This window comes from Cebus imitator, unplaced genomic scaffold, assembly GCF_001604975.1.
Source record: "Cebus imitator isolate Cc_AM_T3 unplaced genomic scaffold, Cebus_imitator-1.0 Scaffold338, whole genome shotgun sequence".
NCBI lineage: Eukaryota > Metazoa > Chordata > Mammalia > Primates > Cebidae > Cebus > Cebus imitator.
Genome location: NW_016107653.1, coordinates 1772347 through 1791488, shown reverse-complemented (window position 1 = coordinate 1791488; position 19142 = coordinate 1772347). Strand labels below are relative to the sequence as shown.

The 19142-nt window shown below is 57.6% G+C and overlaps 1 protein-coding gene across 3 annotated transcripts; it reads left to right on the top strand.

The window, feature by feature from the left end:
- The first annotated feature begins 2996 nt into the window (after nucleotides 1–2996).
- GPR132 (G protein-coupled receptor 132) lies at nucleotides 2997–17712 on the top strand. 3 transcript variants are annotated; one of them, XM_017505413.2, is made up of 3 exons: nucleotides 2997–6313; nucleotides 12851–12964; nucleotides 15147–17712. In XM_017505413.2, the coding sequence occupies exons 2-3, from the start codon at nucleotides 12958–12960 to the stop codon at nucleotides 16244–16246; spliced, it is 1107 nt and encodes a 368-aa protein (XP_017360902.1). In that variant the 5' UTR covers nucleotides 2997–6313; nucleotides 12851–12957; the 3' UTR covers nucleotides 16247–17712. The 3 variants fall into 3 exon arrangements, with proteins under 3 accessions (XP_017360902.1, XP_017360904.1, XP_037586153.1); XM_017505415.2 differs by lacking the exon at nucleotides 2997–6313 and adding an exon at nucleotides 8072–8266; XM_037730225.1 differs by lacking the exon at nucleotides 2997–6313 and adding an exon at nucleotides 8072–9312.
- Nucleotides 17713–19142: the final 1430 nt, after the last annotated feature.

The window sequence follows — 19142 nt, the reverse complement described above, 5'->3', positions numbered from 1 at the left end:
GTTCCAGTCTGTGTGAGCTGTTCCAGCAAATGATGGAGGCCAGGAGAGGGTCACCGGGCCTCGCGTTTGTCATAGCCAAGGTACACGCCCCTCGTGCCTGGCATCTGAAGTCAGGGCAGTCATGGGCAACCGAGCCCTTATCCTCAGCCTGAAGTGAAGTGCCAGAGGCATTATGAGTTAGAGTCTAGCAGAAAAACTATTTCTCCCGTACACCCAGCTTCTCTGGCCTCGGGCTCCCCCTCCTTCTTCCCAGTTCAACATCCCCTGACCCTTTTCTCATTTGGAGTAACTGAGTCCCTGGGCTTGGCCAGTGTGCCCCTCACTCAGCTGCCAGGGACCTGACCTCACTGGGTGGAAGGGAAGCTGGTGATAGCATGTGCCATTGCAGCACGTGACCCCGACACTGCACCCCCTCTTGCTTAGAGGAACCCCCAGCATCAGCTGGTGCAGTGACATCAAAGACTACCTTTCCCAGCCTCCCCTGCTGCCAGGCATGGTCACATGGAAAGAGGGAAGATGGAGCCAATGAACTGGGTGGGAATTCTGAGAAGTCTCCACACAGGGGTGGGGCCACATTCTGCTCTCCACTGCTCCTTCCTCATTCCTGGAACACAGATGTGAAAGCTGGAGCTCAAGTTGCCATCAGGGACCATGAGGCTGGGGGCTTCCCATGGCTATGGATGCTGCTATGTCAGCCCTGAGGAAGAGAAAACTCGTGGGTTAGGTGGATTAGGCATGGTTGTCTGGAGTTTCTGGGGTCACAGGCAGCCTCTCCTGGGCCTCACTAGTAGGACACACTATGACTTTGTTGAAACTGCAAGTCATGACTCACACTGAGGTATGCCCCGGTCAAGGAGTTTCAGAATTATCCAGTTCTTGGGTTGACGCTTCTCAAAAGCCCCTATCTTCTCTTCTGTCTCCAAAACTTCCCTGAAAACCCCTTCCCTGGCTGGAACCTGGGGCCTCTTGCCGTCTTACGAGAGTGGCTGTCCCCCAGAGAAACCCCAGGACACTTCTGCCTTTCTTCTTCCCGCTTGGCCTGCCATCCTGTCCCCACCCCCGGCATGCATCACCAACACCCACGGGTGGGGGAGGCCAGGACAGAGCCCTCCCCCAAGAGAGTGAGCAGGGAGTCAGAGAAGGCCGGGAACACTTCTTCCGAGGGAAAGAATCACCATCCGAACAGAGGGCTCCGACAAGGCATGAATACAGACACACCTGACGGAGGGGGGGCTCCATGCCTGGAAACTGACGCACAGGATTTGCCCCGTAATTGTCAGCACAGAGGCAGAGTGGACCACTTGTCAAATCTGGGACAACTGAGCATCATCAAGAATAATGAATGATTAGGGGCCAGATGTGGTCCCAGAACTTTGGGAGGCTGACGCGGGCAGATCACCTGAGGTCAGGCATTCAAGACCAGCCTGACCAACATGGTGAAACCCCGTCTCTACCAAAAATACAAAAACTAGCCATGTGTGGTGGCATGTGCCTGTAATCCCAGCTACTTGGGAGGCTGAGGCAGGAGAATCGCTTGAGCCGGGCAGGTGGAGGTTGCACTGAGCTGAGATCGCACCACTGCACTCCAGCCTGGGTGACGGAGAGAGACGCCATCTCAAAATAATAATAGCAATCATAGCGACTAGGTTTGACAGAAACACATAGAAGACCCACATGCCCCTGTTCACAGCAAAATTATTCACAGCAGCCAGGAGACGTCCACCCATCAACACATGAATGGCTAAACAGAGACACGTGGGGATGTCATTTAGCCTTAAAAAGGAAGGAAATTCTGACACGTGCTCAAACAGGAATGAGCCTCGAGGACATCACAGGAAGTAAAACAAGCCAGACATCAGGACAAGGCGTGTGTGATCGCACTTCTCACGAGGAAACCCGAGTAGCCACATTTGTAGAGACTGAAGATGAAAGGGCGGCTGCCGGGCTGGGCGCAGGGAGGAGTGGGAAGTGCCTGTGGCCAGGACACGCTCTGTCTTGCACCATGAAACGTTTCCGAAGATGGACGGTGGGGTGGCCGCGCCGCAGGTGAAGGTACCTGTACGCTTAGAAATGGCTAAGATGGTAATTTGTAGGTTGTGTCGGTTTTACAATAAAATAAATACCTGTGAGTGCTTAATAATCGAGAGAGAAATAAATAAATCTGAATCCTGCTCACCTCTGCAGGGGCCACATGCTTCTGTTAGGAGCAAACGCAGTCCCCTGGGGATGAGGGGAAGCTCTTTCTTGGAACACTGCCCCTTTGCACACCTAAGGAAGCAGCTGGTGGAGTGGGATTTGAGTGGGTGGGCAGGCTCCAGACAGGCTGACCAGGGTGCCAAGGGACCCCACTCGGACCTCCCACGCTGAGCACCCGCACCAGACAGGCTGCCCCGAGCCTCACCAAGGCTTTCAAATCCACTTCCTCGGCGTCTCGGCCCACTTTCTGTTGTTAGAATACTTCAGACTGGGAAGCTCATAATGGAAAGACATCTTTCCCATCTGTTTTAGAAGCTGGGAGTTTTCTGTGAGGCCACAGTCCTTGCATCCTATTGGATGAGGGCCCATCCTCCTGACCTCATTAACAGAATGACCTAGAAGCCCATCCGGAAACACTCCCATTGTGGATTCCACTTTTAACATGTGAGCTTCTGGGGCACAGGTTCAAACCACAGCCCCAGGTACAGGATACAGGCGGCAGAGGCAAGATTCAGCTGAGCAAATCCAGCGGGGGACCGTTACAGACAACGGCCAGCTTGCTTCAACGGCTAGTCCTGTGGGTTAAAGAAGGCGGGCCCAGCCGGGCATGGTGGCTCATGCCTGTAATCCCAGTATTTTGGGAGGCTTAGGTGGGTGGATCACCTGAGGTCAGGAGTTTGAGACCAGCCTGGCCAACATGGTGAAACCCCATCTCTACTGAAAACACAAAAATCAGCCGGGCCTGGGATGTGCACCTGTAATCCCAGCTGCTCCGGAGGCTAAGGCAGGAGAATCGCTTGAACCCAGGAGGTGGAGGTTGCAGTGAGCCGAGATCACGCCACTTCACTCTAGCCTGGCGACAAAGCAAAACACAGTCTTGAAAAAGAGGAAAAAAAAGAGTAGGCACCTCTCTGACAGAAAGAGACTTAAAGACTTAAGGAAGTGAGGCTTTCTTGCTTTCTTTCTAAACACAGCTTCACAGGCACCTCCGCTGGCTGAGCTCTGCCCAGAGCTGAAAGTGGACACAGCGGCCCCCACCTTCCTGGGTCCCTGAGTCAAACAAGAAGGACCCCCGGGGGGAGTGACAACATGACCTTTGGGTCCTAGCACCTCCTGTGCCCACCTGGCCCCACCCTGTCTGTCTGCCCTGTTGGCCAGGAGCTTCCCTATGGCTGAGACTCTTGGGCAGCTCAAATGCCACCTCTGTGCCAGTCTGGATGGGGGTCCTGAGACCCCACAGCCCTGCCTGCTGCTCTGCCCTCGCCTCCCCTTCACTCCAGCTCTGCCCAGTGGTGTCCTGGCCTGGCCAGTTGCCTCCATAATGGAGACCTTCCCAGAGTGCTGCAGGCATGGTGTACAGTGGCTCCCTCCAGGGTCACCTTGGTGCTGGATGTTTGCTGATCCTGTGCTGGGCAGCCTGCATCTGTCTTGATGCCCTGTCTTGGCAAGGGCACACCACCCTGAGCAATGGGCTCAGATGTGCCTGAGACCCCACATCAAGCCCCGTTCACTCCCTGTCACCCACCTGTTACTGGAGGTGCATTTGGGGACTCCTGCCCCAGCCCCCACCCCTCCCTGAGCCTGGCTGCCTGCTCCTCACACCATCCATTCTCCACACACTCCCCCTTGCCTAGGGCCCCGGACAGACCTTGGCAGGCTTCCAGAGCTGGCTGTTCAGGGTTTTTAGTGCCTGGCAAGAGCAAGACCCTCTGTCCGCCCGGGAGCCTGGGAGGTGGAGCAGGCCTCCCTGGCCCCGTGCCCAGGGGCTCTTCCAGGGGTCCCTCGCCCCATCCTCCCAGCTTCTTCCAGCTTTGCCCCTGACATGTCTTGCTCTGACCTCCCCTCCCTTACTCCTGGCCTCATCTCCCTGGGCCCAGGCCTTCACAGGCTGACTAGACAGGTTAGCAAGCAGTCACTGACTCTGGCTTCTGGCGAGAGGGGTCCAGACGGGCCAGGACAATGGCTGGTGAACCCCTGGACATCAGGGAAGTTTCTGGTGCACACAGTGGGGGTGCAGCTGCCGCCATGTCTGCAGCTGGGCCCTCACCACTGCTGTGCCTGGGCCGCAGGGAGTGTTATCGAGCCTGATTCAGCCTGGGGATATTCTGGTGACTTCCTGTCTGAAACTTGCTCTCTTGCTGGGAGGGGTTCTCTGGGTATGAATCACTTTGCTGGGGTCAGGGCAGGGAGAACCAGCTCTGTGATGGGCTTCTCAGAGACAACACCTCAGGTGCCGCACAGCTCGGGGCTGCCCCCACTGGTCCTGGAGGCCCTGTGGGACTAGGCAGGGCCGGTCCGCACCCACTAGGCTCCCAGTGTTTGTACTCCCAGGCTCCTTCCCACTCCCACCCCAGCCTGATTCTCCACGTGGCAGAGGCAGGGGAGCCCATACATGACCACCAGCCCCCAGCTCATACCCACAGCTCCTGCCACCCAAGGAGCCCACCTTTCCTTTCCCAGACCCCAGTGAAGGACCCGAGAAGGGACCCAGCTGCCCTCATTTGAATCAGCTATCCCCGGACAGCCTGGCAAAGGCCAGAAGGCATGGAGGGTGACAATAGCCTGAGCTGGGTCCGGGCATCACTCCTGGACCCCTCAGCTGGGGGTGCAGAGGAGCCCTGGCGAGCATGACAGACCATCCAGTGCGGCGCAGGGAGGGGCAGGTCCTGGGGGCTGCTGGGGCCACCAACAGGAGCCAACAGCTGTCCCTGGCCATCACCCTCACTGGCTGATGTGCACTTTGCCTGTTGTTGCTCCAAGGGTGGGGCTGTCCTGGCCCAAAGACCCGGGAGGCCAGTGGCCCCAGGAGCAGTGACCTGTGGGTGGTGTGTTTGCACCAGATCCCTGCAGGATCACAGCCCCCTGGGCTGTTTCTGGAAAGCCAAGGTGGTCCCTGCTCTGAGACCTGCACCTCTCCGCTGGGGTGGAGCGAGCCCAGCTTTCGAGGGACCCCACTGCCACACATGCAAAGCCTCCGAAATCGCTGTTCAGAGGCAGCCTCCAGCCACTCGGTCTGCAGCAGGGGCAGCTGTGATCCACGTGGCTGGGGGAATGTGCGGCGGGGGGCTCAGCCTCCACCGGGCTCTCCTGCCTGAGCGCACCCAACCATCATTGTGAGGTCTTAGCTCAATGACGACGTCCCTGCTGCAGTGCTGGGCAGTGTCACTTGGAGACATTTGTGGGCCCAGCTCCCAGCCCGGCCCTGCCCCCACTGCTGAAAGAGCCTGGGTTGGACGGGAGTGGGCACCCGGGGGGGGGTCTCTGACCTGAAACCCAGAAGCAGCCTGGGGGTGAGTGGGGCTGTGGGTGCTGTCCACAGTCAGCTGTCATCTTTCAAGGACATCAGGCCTACTAGGGCCAGGAGTACCACAGTGAGGGAGACTGTCCCAGGCACCCCACCTGCCACCCTCCAGTTCCCACAGGCCCCTCACAGAGAAGCCACCTGCAGGGCTCTGGCAGGCCACCCTTGGTTCTGGATGAAGGCGGCTTTGGGGTAGGGCTGGGATGGAATGTAGAGCGTATGTCAGCTGCTCTTCCAGCAAGGCCCTGCCCCAGGGAGAGGGAGGCAGGGAGGGGAGGTTGCTGGTGTGCAGGGTCTGTGCCTGGCCTTCCAGGACATGCAGGTACCATCCTGGTCCCGGGGCTGCAGTGAGCGCACTTGGCCTCTCCGCTCCTGGCACCCCAGACAGGTGGGAGGACATAGCCTCTGGGAAGCCACCTGCTCTGTGAGAGCCGGCAGCACCAGGCTGAGCTGCAGAGGAGCTGGGTTTGTCTTTCCAGGACCCCTGTGCTGTGTGTCCTGCCATGCCTGTCTGGGGATACAAAGGCCCCAGCTGCTGCGTGGGAGCTCCTGAGTGAGTGGAGCCTGCTATAAGCGCTGTTTTTGCCAAGAGAGGTGGCTCTGGGGTTTCCTGCCACTCCCGCCCCCAGGAAGGTGACAAGGCCATGCTATTATCACCAGACAGATACCCCAGCCCCGGTTGGCCAACCCCAAGCTCAGCCCTGTTTGTGGTTAGGGGAGTTCTAGAGAGAACATAGTTGGACCCCTGCTACTTCCTGAAACCTCAGCGAGGACTGCAGGGAGGGTGCGAGGTCAGCCGTGCAGGCGGGACCTTGGGTAAGTCACTGGGCTCTGCGTGCTGGGGAGGGAGCCTGTGGGGCCCTGGGATGGGGCTGGGGGCTGGGAGCCAGGGGATGGTCAGCAGGGGACCTGAAGGCAAAGGTGATTTGTTGGTAAAGATGGAGGCTTTGTTGAGGGTTCTCAATCTGGGGTCCTTCCCAAGAGAGAACTGAGGACCCCCAGTGACCACAGGTGTGGTGGGGCCGGAGGATTTGGGGGGCCGGGACAATGGCTTCCATTATACCTTTGTGGCCGCCACCCTCCACAAGACTTGCTTCTGGAAAAGGCTTGCCTTGGCTACTGGTCCAGACGGTGGTGAGTCGGGGGCAGGACTTTGTCCCTGGACTCTCTCCTTAAACATTTGCTTTCATGACTGGTGGGGGCATTGAGGGGCCGGGCTTCTCTCTGGGGCCTGTGCTGCTTTTGGGGTTACACGGAGGGAGAAGCAGGGTGTTGGGGGCTGTGCCGGGGTGAGGGGCAGTCAGCCCAGATGCGTGGCAAGATCCTGGGGATGGGCAGGTCACAGGCCTCCAGGGCGGCGTCTGGTGCACTTGGCACAGTGTGTGTGTGTGTGTGTTGGGGGGACGTACATTCTGTCAAGTGCAGGACGTGGAGTTACACCACTGCAGGGACTGAGACACGCTGAAGACTGGCCCGTCGGGCTGGGCACAAAATGACGTTTCAGGAGATTGGCCTGAGAGGTGGGAGGGCAGAGAGTCCTAGAAGAAGATAGCATGGGGATCGGATAAGATGAGGTGGGATAAGATAAGAACTCAGAATGCCTGAAAGGCTCACCTCATCAGCCATCTCTGAAAGATACATTTTAAAAATCTATCAAATTGGGGCCAGGCACGGTGGCTCATGCCTGTAATCCGAGCATTTGGGAGGCCGAGGCGGGTGGATCACTTGAGGTCAGGAGTTCAAGAGCAGTCTGGCCAACATGGTGAAACGCATCTCTACTAAAAATAAAAAAATGAGCCAGGCATGGTGGCTCGTGCCTGTAGTCCCAGCTACTCCGGAGGCTGAGGCAAAAGAATTGCTTGAAACCAGGAGGTGGAGGTTGCAGTGAGATTGAGCCATTGCACTCCAGCCTGGGCAACAAGAGCAAGACTCCATCTCAAAGAAAACCAAAAAAATCTATCAAACTGGAGGAGCCGGGTGTTGGAGCTGGTGACTCAACAGCTCCCTCCCTGGGGTTTGTCTCAAATGTGACGCAGAAACGAGGTCACAGGTTTGCCTGGCGCCAAAGCAGGTGGGAGTGAAAGATGGAAATGTCTAGGAATGCCCAGCAACCAAAACACAGCTTAGAAATTACAGGCAAACCCACAAGACAGACCTCAGCAGCCTTAGGAGCCATTTGCAGCCAGCGGGTGGAATGAGGAACTGCTCCCTGCACACGGCGTGGGCCAGGCTCTTTCTCTGTCCTTTTGTGCCTCTCTGAAAATTTCCAGAACAAAAAGTTACAAAGTGGTGGCTCACACCTGTAATCCCAGCACTTTGGGAGGCTGAAGTGGGCAGATCGCTTGAGCCCAGGAGTTTGAGACCAGCCTGGGCAACATAGCGAAACCTCGTCTCTGGGAATAAAAACAATTTGGGAGGCTGAGGCAGGAGGATCATTGGAGCCCAGGTGTTTGAGACCAGCCTGGGCAACATGGCAAACACTGTTTCTACTAAAAATACAGAAAAAAATAATTAGCCTGGCATGGTGGTGCGCCTGTCAAGTCCCAGCTACTCAGGAGACTGAGGAAGGAGAATTGCTTGAACCTGGGAGGTAGAGGCTGCAGTGAGCTGAGATCGCACCACAGCACTCCAGCCTGGGCGACAGAGCGAGACTCCATCTCAAAAAAGAAAGAAAAGAAGAAACAAAGAAAGAAGGAACGAACACAGGTTCACGGAGGAACACAGGAATGCGTGCATAGCGGCCTCGTAAGCTGGCGTGCTGAGAGTGAGGTAAGGCAGGCTGGACACGGGGGAGAGAGCAGCAGAGGGCTGGCCTCGGGGGCTGCCAAGGTGTGGCTTGAAGACGAAGCTGGACCAGGACACAGTTGCCCAGCATGGAGGCTGGGAGATGGGGCTGTGGTCGTGTGCTGAGGGGAGGTGGAGGCAGGGCCAGGGCCAGCAGAGGCGGGAGATGCAGATGGGGCTCAGGGGTGGGTGGACGGGGTTGTCAGGCTGACCTGGGCCCACCCACACTGTGGTCTTGTGGCTGGAGTCATCAGAGGGACCTCGCCATGGCCATCATGTCTGGCCACGCTGCCCTGAATCCAGCTGGAGCTGGACAGTGATGGGGGGTGCCTCAGCCTGTCATAGTCCCTCAGAGCAGACCAAGGACAGAGCCCCCGAGTCCACCAGGCCAGGCTGGCATTGCTGGTGCTCTGGGCATGGTGGGCTGTCCCCTGAGCTCTGGAGGGCTGGGGCACCTTGCTGCTGATTGAGGAGACGGAGGCTGCGTGGGGGGCCATTTGCACAGGGCTTACCCTCCCAGCCACCCACCCTGCAGCTGAGGGGAGCCCCGCCAGTAGGCCCGACACGTGGGGCAATGAGAAGAAGGAGTGGTCCCCATGCACAGCTGGAGGGCTCCTCCCACGCCAGGAGGTGTCACCTGCTTCCTGATGTGGGAAAACACAGGAAGCCTCTGCCTGGCCTTGTCCTTCCACCTGAAGACCCAGCCCCGGGGAAGCCGAGAGAGGCCCCGGGCCCCACTTCCCTTCCCAAGGAAGAGCAGTGCCTGAAGCGCAGGCGACCTGCTGTCCCTGTGCCCCTTTCTGTGGCGGAAACAGCCCTGGCCACTGACTGGGATAGGCCGCAACACGGCAGCTGGCAGGTGGGACCGCTGGGTTGGCTGGCAAGAGGACCCTGAGCCCCCATCCTGGGCTCACTCACCTCGAAAAGAGGCAGAGGCTCCGAGAGGCAGCAGGAGTGGCGGGTGCAGCACAAGAGTGGTGAGCAGGTGCTGGCAGGACCCGGGACCCCGGTCCAGGAAGGCCCTTGAGGAGGTTGGTGACAAAGCCTAGAGGTGGTCTGAGGAGCAAGGGCTGGTGCAGGGCTCCCCTGGTGCCCAAGCCTGGCTGGCGTGCGTGGTGAGGAGCGGGACCTGGTGCAGGGCCTTGCTGCTGGGCCCACGTCCTGGTGGGAGGCCGGTGCCAGGGCTGCCCCGCCCTGGCTTGTTCTCCTGCTGGGCCCACTGACTCTTTCCAGGCATCCTCTCCAGGCTGTCATGCCCAAAGGTTAGGCACGTGCCAAGATGTGGACACTGGCAGCCCGGGCTGTGTGGGCCACATGGGATGGGCTTGATAGGCAGGTGGCTCCGGCTCCCACCCCGGGCCAGTCTCTGCTCTCAGCATATGGCCCGGAGCCCAGAGGGGCCTTGTCTCAGGACGCTGGGCCGGCAGGGGAGTGTGCGTTTTCTGCTCAGCTGCCACTTCCTTCGGTTTTGCAGAAGTGCTTGCAGCACTGTGCACAGGGTTGTTGGCTGGCATGGGGGAGGACTGGGTGGCCCAGCCCTGTACCAGCAAGAGCGTGTCCTCCCAGGTTTGGGAGGGTTTCCAGAACCCTTGGTCCAGTTAAAGTGAGGGCGGCAGACTCCCCGGGAGCCCCTCCCTGGGCGGCTCAGCCATTCTGATGGGGCCCAGGGGCCTCAGGTAGCGGCTCCATGGGCTCACTCCTGCTCATTTTCAGGGAGAGGCCCTGCCTTGTGTTATTTAGAATTTGAAAGGCAGGGAAGGGCCGGCTGCAGAAGCGGCATAGACACCAGGGAGCAGGAGCATGCAGGCCTCCAGGGCCACTGCGCGGCTCGGCTGCTGAGGAGGGAAGCCCCCCCATACCCCTGGGGCTCAGAGGGAGCTGGACTGGTCCCAGGAGGCTCTGGCGTGCCCCCAGTCCACTCTGCCCCTCCCCTGCTGGAGTCGGCCTTCCTTGGCCCTCCTGGTTCCGGCTCACTGCTTCCTCACCTACTGATTCCCTCTGTTTTGGGCATGACCAGAGAGCCCTGCATCTCTTGCTGGGCCTTGGAGCTGGGCGCAGCAGCCAGACGACACAGCCACACGAATCTTGGCGAAGCAGCAGCTGGGAGGGCAGCGCGAGGCACACAGGCCCCCGAGGGAGGGTCTGAAGACCCTTAGCGCCATCCCACCACCACCACCCAGGGGACACCCTGCCATCTCCACCCAGGGGACACCCTGCCATCTCCACCCAGGGGGCCGTCAGCCATCTCCACTCAGGGGGCTGGCCTGAGATGCAGGGAGAAGTAGATACTTCAGCCACTGGCAGGGTAGGGGCAGAATCAGGAGGCCCAGGGCCCCTCTGGCCAAACCGCCTGTCCTGGGAGGGGACTGACTGCCTGACTGGCTTCCTGTGAGAGTCTCGGCTGACAGAGGGCAGCACCGGGCAGTGTGGGGTGGGGGTTGGGCCTGGCACCAGGCAGGCAGGATTGGAGCCAGTAAGGCAGCTGCTGGGCTCAGCCTCCATCCTTGCACGGGGTCCAGAAACAGTAGGGCGAGACCCTCAGGCTTTGCAGGGCTCTGGGCGAGGCATAAACACCGTCTGAGGATGGGTTTAGGGCACTTGCCTCCCTGCAGACCCTCTTTGGCTGCTCAGGATGATGCCTGTTTTCAAGGCACCTCAGGTTAGGGAAGGAAGCAGAGGGACAGGTCCCTGGGTGCCCTGAGCGGTCCGCTGCCCACCCCCCAGGCCTCCCTCCTCCAACCCCTCATGCCGTGGGTGACACAGCTTCCAGGCCAGGTGCACACCACACCTCGGGTAGTTACTTCACCAGGAAAAATTCCTAGAAGGGGTTTAGCCGGGTCAAAAGTTAAAGCACATTTAAGATTTTCGGAAACATACTGCGAAATTTTGCTGCAAGCCGATTCATACTCCATCAGTCCCGTAGAAGGATACCCATCTTCTCTCACACACTATGAATTAAAAAGTTCTTTCTTTTTGCCAACATGGTAGGCCAAAAAGGTTTTAAAGGACCGCCTTTCGGATGTTCGTGTTTGCATTTTTTTGATTAGAAGTGGAGTTGAGCATGTTTCACATTTTAGGAGCTTTTTTTTTTGAGACAGAGTCTCTCTTTGTCGCCCAGGCTGGACGGCAACAGTGCAATCTCAGCTCACTGCAACCTCTGCCTCCTGGGCTCAAGCGATCCTCCCACCTCAGCCTCCCGAGCAGCTGGGACTACATGTGTGCCATCATGCCTGTTTATATTTTTTAAGTATGGGGTGTCACTATATTTGCCCAGGCTGGTCTTGAACTCCTGGACTCAAGTGATCCTCCTACCTCAGCCTCTCAGAGTGCTGGGATTTACAGGTGTGAGTTACCATACACAGCCTCTTGGGCTGTGAAAGCTCATCAACTTTCTTTCTCTCCCAGCTTTATAAAGGTATAATTGACAGCCGGGCGCGGTGGCTCACTCCTGTAATCCCAGCACTTTCAGGGGCGGAGGTGGGCAGATCACCAGGTCAAGAGATCAAGACCATCCTGGCCAACATGATGAAACCCCATCTCTACTAAAAACACAAAAATTAGCTGGGCATGGTGGCACATGCCTGTAATCCCAGCTCCTTGGGAGGCTGAGGCAGGAGAATCACTTGAACCAGGGAGTTGGAGGTTACAGTGAGCCGAGATCGCACCACTGCACTTTAGCCTGGCAACAGAGCAAGACTCTATGTCAAAAAAAAAAAAAAAAAAAGATATAACTGACAAACAAGAATTGTGCATAGGACAGGCGCAGTGGCTCACGCCTATAATCCCAGCACTTTGGGAGGCCGAGGTGGATAGATCATTTGAGATCAGGAGTTCAAGACCAGCCTGGCCAACATGGTGAAACCCTGTCTCTATTAAAAACACAAAAACTGGCCAGTCACAGTGGCTCACGCCTGCAATCCCAGCACTTTGGGAAGGTGGATCACCTGAGACCAAAAGTTCGAGACCAGCCTGGCCAATGTGGAAAACCTCGTCTCTACTAAAAATACAAAAACCAGCTGGGTGTGGTGGTGTGTGCCTGTAATCTCAGCTACTTGGGAGGCTGAGACAGGAGAATCGCTTGAAGCCAGGAGGTGGAGTTTGCAGTGAGCCGAGATCGAGCCATTGTACTCCAGCCTGAGCAACAGAGCGCAACTCCTCTTTAAAAAAATACAAAAATTAGCTGGGTATGGTGGCAGGCGCCTGTAGTCCCAGCTACTCGGCAGGCTGGGGCAGGAGAATCATTTGAATCCGGGAGGCAGAGGTTGCAGTGAGCTGAGATTGCGCCACTGCACTCCAGCCTGGGCGACAGAGCAAGACTCCATCTCAACAACAACAACAAAAAGAATCGTACAAAGTCACGGTATGTGACGTGATGTTCTGATGCCTGTTGGCTTGGAGCCTTGCTTCTGTTTATCCTGTGGGATGCAACGGCAGATCCTTAACTTTAAAAAACACGTACAAATCAACGAGAAACTTAGTAAATTAGGAAATACTCGCTGTTTTGTCAATGAATTAATTTGTGGTCTAATCTGATTTCCCTAAAGCAATGTCAACCTACTCTTTCTCCAGGTCATTTTAAACTGTCAGAGTGAACGTCCTGATATGACCGACAAGCCGCATGACATGGACTTAGAAAGCTTATTTTAGAGCCACACTGAGAGCGGAACCAGCACAGTATGTCAGGTGAGAGAGACTTCTCCGACTTTGAACATGTAAGAGGGAGCCTGTAAGAAGTTTTCTATGAAGCAGGTTGTCTCATAATTCAAAAATTAACACATAAAAATAGATTGTCAAGATAAAAACTAGCACAGCAATAAATCTAGAGGCGCTCCATGGAGAAATGAAGGGCTGATCTCATAATTCTTTCTCGAAGTTCTAGGAAGCCAGGAACAGAAATGAGGGCATAATTGGTGTCTCCTGGGAGAGTGGCGCAGAACTGAGTCAGGGCTGTCCCCCAGGTCCCACGGGAGCCCTGCATGGTCTGGGCCACGAGGAGCTGACCGCCACCTCTCCCCATCCATGCGTCCCCTGGTACTGTTGCCCCTGCTTCTGACCCACCAGGAAGATGCTCTTCCCAGGAGGTCACTTGTGGATGTGGGGGAGTGGGGGACAACCTGCTCACCAGATGGGCAAAGAGCCACAGACAGCAAGGACCTGGTGTCCAGAGGTGAAGGTCCCAAGGCTTCATGAGGCCTGGAGCAGGGGGCGTGGGACTGAGGGGCACTGAGGCCCTGACTGAGATGACAGGGGCGACAGTGCGTGGGGTTGGGGAGGGACCACAGCGGCTCTGTGTGGGCTAAGGCTGGGAGGGGCCCCTGTGGCCACGCCGGTCTTGCCGGGGTCTCCCCTTGTGTTTCGGATTCTGGAACGCTCTACCTCCCAAGGCGTGCGACTGTCCTGATGGAGACAAGGCGTGTGTGGGGCGGAAACTGCCTCTGAGCTCAGGACTCACACAGCAAGGCTGGCGCACTCGTTTGATGGGAAAAGGGCGGTTTGGGTGAAGAACAGTGTGTGCAGACACAGGGTGGCCTCCTACCCCCACCCGAGAACTGTCTCCACTGTCCCCCGCTACAGCCCCATGTCTTGAGTGAAGTGGTGACAACCCGACGTGAGGTAGCTCAGTCACACCTACCCTCTCCCCTTCCCAGGGAGGAAGCTGAGCCAGGCGCAGGCCACTCACACCCAGAGAAACCAGACAAGGGCAGGGAGGCTGCGGGGAGACGGGAGCCCTGCACACTGGGGCGGAAGATGGGGCAGCCCAGCCACTGTGGAGGACAGCGAGGGGCGTCTCCGAAGATGAGACGGAGCTGCTGTGAGACCCAGCAATTCCAGCTCTGGGTCTGGCCCAGGAGAACGGAAAGCAGGGACGTGAATAGACCCCCTCGTGTTCCTAACAGTGTAATTCCCAGCAGCTCAGCTAAGGTGCAGAGGCAGCCCAGCGTCCATGGGCAAAGGAATGACAAGCAGAACACCGCACATGCCGGGTTTGCAGGATGGTTCACAGTGGAAGGCCACGATGGAATATAGCTATTTTTATACTTTTGATGAGACCCCAAAAGGAACACTGAATGCAATGGAATGCCGGCCTGCCTTTGAAAGGAAGGAGAATCCTGGCACACGCTGAGGCAGGAGGGAGCTTGAAGACACCGTGGCGATGGAGCCAGTGAGACGTGGAGGGGCAGGCTGAGGACATGCACAGATGCCCACCCACGTGGGGCGGTGGCAGGGGAGCCCAGCACACAGACACAAAGTGGAGTGGAGGCTGGGTGGCGGGCAGCAAATGCGGAGTGAGTGCTTTCTGGGGGCAGGTGGGAAAGTTCTTTCATTAGGGAAGATGAGAAAGTTGTGTCGCAGGATGTTGGTGATGGTTGCAGAAGGTGAATGTGCTAATCAGAAATGGTTACAATGGTAAATTCCTTGTTATGTGTATTTTGCCGCAATTTTTCAATTTTTTTTTCCTTGAGTGTCGCCCTGTCACCCAGGCTGGAGTGCAGCGGCACAATCTTGGCTCACTGCAGCTTCCATCTCCCAGGTTCAAGTGATTCTCTTGCCTCAGCCTCCCGAGTAGCTGGGACCACAGGCGCAATATCAAGCCCAGCTAATTTTTTTGTATTTTAGTAGGGATGGGGTTTCACCATGTTGGCCAGGGTGGTTTGGATCTCTTAACCTCGTGATCCGCTCGCCTCGTCCTCCCAAAGTGCTGGGATTACAGGCGTGAGTCACCGCGCCCGTCCTGGAAATGTTTTAAACACCTGAGCATGTCTAATCTGAGCGACCGTGAAGCTTCTGTCCTTTCCTCCCATGGTAAAGTCTCTCCCAGTGGTTTCCAGGGACTCCCGTCCTCACTCTTGTCTCTGTCCCACAGGAAACGCCACCCCAGTGACCACCCCGTGGGCTTCCGTGGGCCTCCCCACCAAGACCTGCAGCAACGTGTCGTTCGAGGAGAGCAGGGTGGTCCTCATCGTGGTGTACAGCGCCGTGTGCGTGCTGGGGCTGCCGGCCAACTGCCTGACCGCGTGGCTAGCGCTGCTGCAGGTGCTGCAGGGCAACGTGCTGGCCGTCTACCTGCTGTGCCTGGCACTCTGCGAGCTGCTGTACGCCGGCACGCTGCCGCTCTGGGTCATCTACATCCACAACGAGCACCGCTGGACCCTGGGCCTGCTGGCCTGCAAGGCGACCGCCTATGTCTTCTTCTGTAACATCTACGTCAGCATCCTCTTCCTGTGCTGCATCTCCTGCGACCGCTTTGTGGCCGTGGTGTACGCACTGGAGAGTCGGGGCCACCGCCGCCAGAGGACTGCCATCCTCATCTCCGCGTGCATCTTTATCCTTGTGGGGATCGTTCACTACCCAGTGTTTGAGGCGGAAGACAACGACACCTGCTTCGACATGCTGCAGATAGACAGCAGGATCGCTGGGTACTACTACGCCAGGTTCACCGCAGGCTTCGCCATCCCGCTCTCCATCATCGCCTTCACCAATCACCGGATCTTCAGGAGCATCAAGCTGAGCGTGGGTCTGAGCGCTGCCCAGAAGGCCAAGGTGAAGCACTCGGCCATCGCGGTGGTGGTCATCTTCCTGGTCTGCTTCGCCCCGTACCACCTGGTTCTCCTCGTCAAAGCTGCTGCCTTTTCCTACTACAGAGGAGACAAGAACTCCATGTGCGCCTTGGAAGAGAGGCTGTACACAGCGTCCGTGGTGTTTCTGTGCCTGTCCACCGTGAACAGCGTGGCTGACCCCATCATCTACGTGCTGGCCACAGAACATTCCCGCCAAGAAGTGTCCAGAATCCACAAGGGGTGGAAACAGTGGTCCATGAGGACAGACGTCACCAGGCTGGCCCACACCAGGGACACCGAGGAGCAGCAGTTGCCTGTGACACTGGCAGACCACACCTTCTCTGGGCCTGTGCACCTACCGGGGTCACCATGCTCCCCCAAGAGGCTGATGGAGGAGTCCTGCTGAGCCCACCGTGTGGTGCGGAGGCTGGCAGGCTGGGGTCCTGGAGCCAGCAATGTGGCTCTGGTCCACTGAGCCCCCCAGCCACAGTGCCCATGTCCCCTCTGGAAGACAAACTCCCAACTTCTCGTTTCTGAAGCCACTCCCTCGGTGACCCCTGGCCCTGGGCTTTCCCACATGGAAGGTGGCTGCATGCCAAGGGCGCAGCCATGCCTCCAGGCTGCCAGGAGCCCAGAGAGCGTGTGGCAGGCAGTGGGGCCTCTTCATCAGCAGCCTGCCTAGCGGGCTCCCTTAGCTGTGGGCAGGCAGCGGGGCTGCTGGCAGAGGTACCCGGTGGCTGCCCTGTTCGCATCAGTGCTGATGACTTTCTTTTCTAGGTATTTCTGCAAGTGTCACCCGGATGCGGTGGCACACATGGGCCCTCCAACCTCCTGCCTCAGAACGCCAGTGGGCAGCATGCCAGGGTCACCCAGCAACCTGGCAGTGCCTAGTAGGGCATAGGGCAGCCCGCCACCTCCAAGGGGGCAGAAGCCCTTGTCTGGGATTGGGTCTGTGCTGAGCCGGAAGGTCTCTCAGGAGCTGTGGGGCAGGGTGGCCAGCTGCTCCGGTTCCCAGAGGGCAGCCCAGGCATCCTCCATGGGGGACCCCAAATATCCACGTCCAGAACACCAGGTGGCAGGACAGGCATGACACAGCCACGGCAGAGCCAAGGGGTGCCAGAGTCCCCAGCTGCATCCTCGGGGAGAAGCTGGTGAGGTGTCTGCACGAGGTGGGATCCGCGCCCTCAGCCCCTCACTGAGGCGGGAGCGCAGCAGGTGGTCTGCCTGTCTGACAGAGAAAGCCAGCTCCCTGCACCCTTGGGGCCAAGTCGGACCTGGCTCTGCCCCGACAGGCCCTGCCTAGGCCAGGTCACAGTGATAACCTGGTTTCCCCATCTGTAAAATGGGGCCAATGACACCGACCTCGAGGGGGCCACCATCGGGGTCCGTCTTCCTCCCTGCACTCACCGCACTGAGCCGGCCGGCGCTGCACCTGGACAGGGAGCCCAGCGCCCAGCACAGCGCAGGGGCTTCCAGCGTGGCCACACAGCACGGTGGGGCTGAGCTGCACTTTCATTTTGTAAGGCAGCTGTGCAGTTGTTCTTCCTTTTTTTAAAAAAAATACTATTTATTTTGTTAGAGATGGGGCCTTGCTCCATTGCTCTGTTGCCTGGGCTGGAGTACAGCGGCACCATCACAGCCCACTGCAGCCTCAAACTCCTGGACTCAAGCGATCCTCCCACCTCGGCCTCCTGAATAGCCGGGACTATAGGCGTGCACCACCACACACCCAGCCAAAATCGCCGTCTTTCTTGAGAGAGTCATCAGAAAAATACAACATGGAAAAAACCTTGTCTCTTTTTTTGGTATTAAAAAAAAATAGCTGGGCGCGGTGGCTAACTCCTGTAATCCCAGCACTTTGGGAGGCTGAGGTGATCACAAGGTCAAGAGATGGAAACCAGCCTGGCCAACATGGTGAAACCCTGTCTCTACTAAAAATACAAAAATTAGCTGGGCGTGGTGGTGTGCACTTGTAGTCCCAGCTACTCGGGAGGCTGAGGTGGAAGAATCACTTGAACCCGGGAGGCAGAGGTTGCAGTGAGCTGAGATCGCACCGCTGCACTCCAGCCTGGCGACAGAGCAAGACTCTGTCTCAAAAAAAAAATTAAATAGATAAATAAAGAAAAAAGAAAAAAATTCAATTTAACCTTTGAGTGAACATTTCTCCTGCTGTGAGAGGAGTGTGCCCCTCGACTCTCGTAAGAACAGCTGTGACCAGGAACTTGAAAAGTTGGGGCTGAGGTTTTGGACTGTCTGCAATACTCAGGGCTAGGGCGGGAGGGATTCTAAGGATGTCAGGGGCTTAGCGTCCTGTGGCTACAACCAGTCACCACAACTTGGTGGCTCAAAACAGTAAAATGGGCAGGGCACGGTGGCTCACGCCTGTAATCTCAGCATTTTGGGAGGCCGAGGTGGGTGGATCACCTGAGGTCAGGAGTTCAAGACCAGCCTGGCCATCATGGTGAAACCCCATCTCTACTAAAAATACAAAAAAATTAGCTGGGCCTGGTGTCGTGCACCTGTAGTCTCAGCTACTCTGGAGGCTGAGGCAGGAGAATTGCTGGAACTCGGGGGGTGGAGGTTGCAAGTGAGCCAAGATCGAGCCATTGCACTCCAGCCTGGGCAACGAGAGCAAATTCCGTCTCAAACAACGTCAGCAACAACAAAACGGTTCTCTCACAGCTCTGAAGGCCAGAGTCCACTTTTTCATCTTTTGTTGCCACAAATAACAACCTCATTCCCATGCCAGATCCCAGCCTGCAGACTGGGCGCCATCTTACCCACCGGTAGGGACAGCAGGGCTGGGCCGAGGCAGCCAGAGTACCTGGCTCAGGTGAGGGACTGCCCAGACTGGCTGGTGTCACAGTGGCAGGAAGGTCACCAGGCATAGCCAGGCGAGGTGGCACCTGCAGTCTCAGCTGCTCAGGAAGCTGAGGCGGGAGGATTGTTTGAGCCTGGGAGGTGGAAGCTGCAGTGAGCTAGAACTGCACCACTGCACGTGGGGAGGCCAGAGGGTGCTTGGGAGCAACGTCTGTGGCGAAATTTAAAAATGGACTCCAGGCCTGCAGGACCCAGGACAGTCACCATCAGGTGGAAAAGCTCTACACAAAGACAAACCACTCAGAGTCAAACCCGAGGGGTGGGGCTCACCTGATGGGAGGGGCAGCGGGGACCTTGCCCAAGGTGAGGCCCAGATGGGACCAGGCACCCAGGAAGGGACGCCCAGCTGGCCCTTGATGCTGAGACCCTCAGGGGCGGTGGGTGGAGGGCAGCAGCTGGGGAGGTGGAGGTCACAGGCCTAC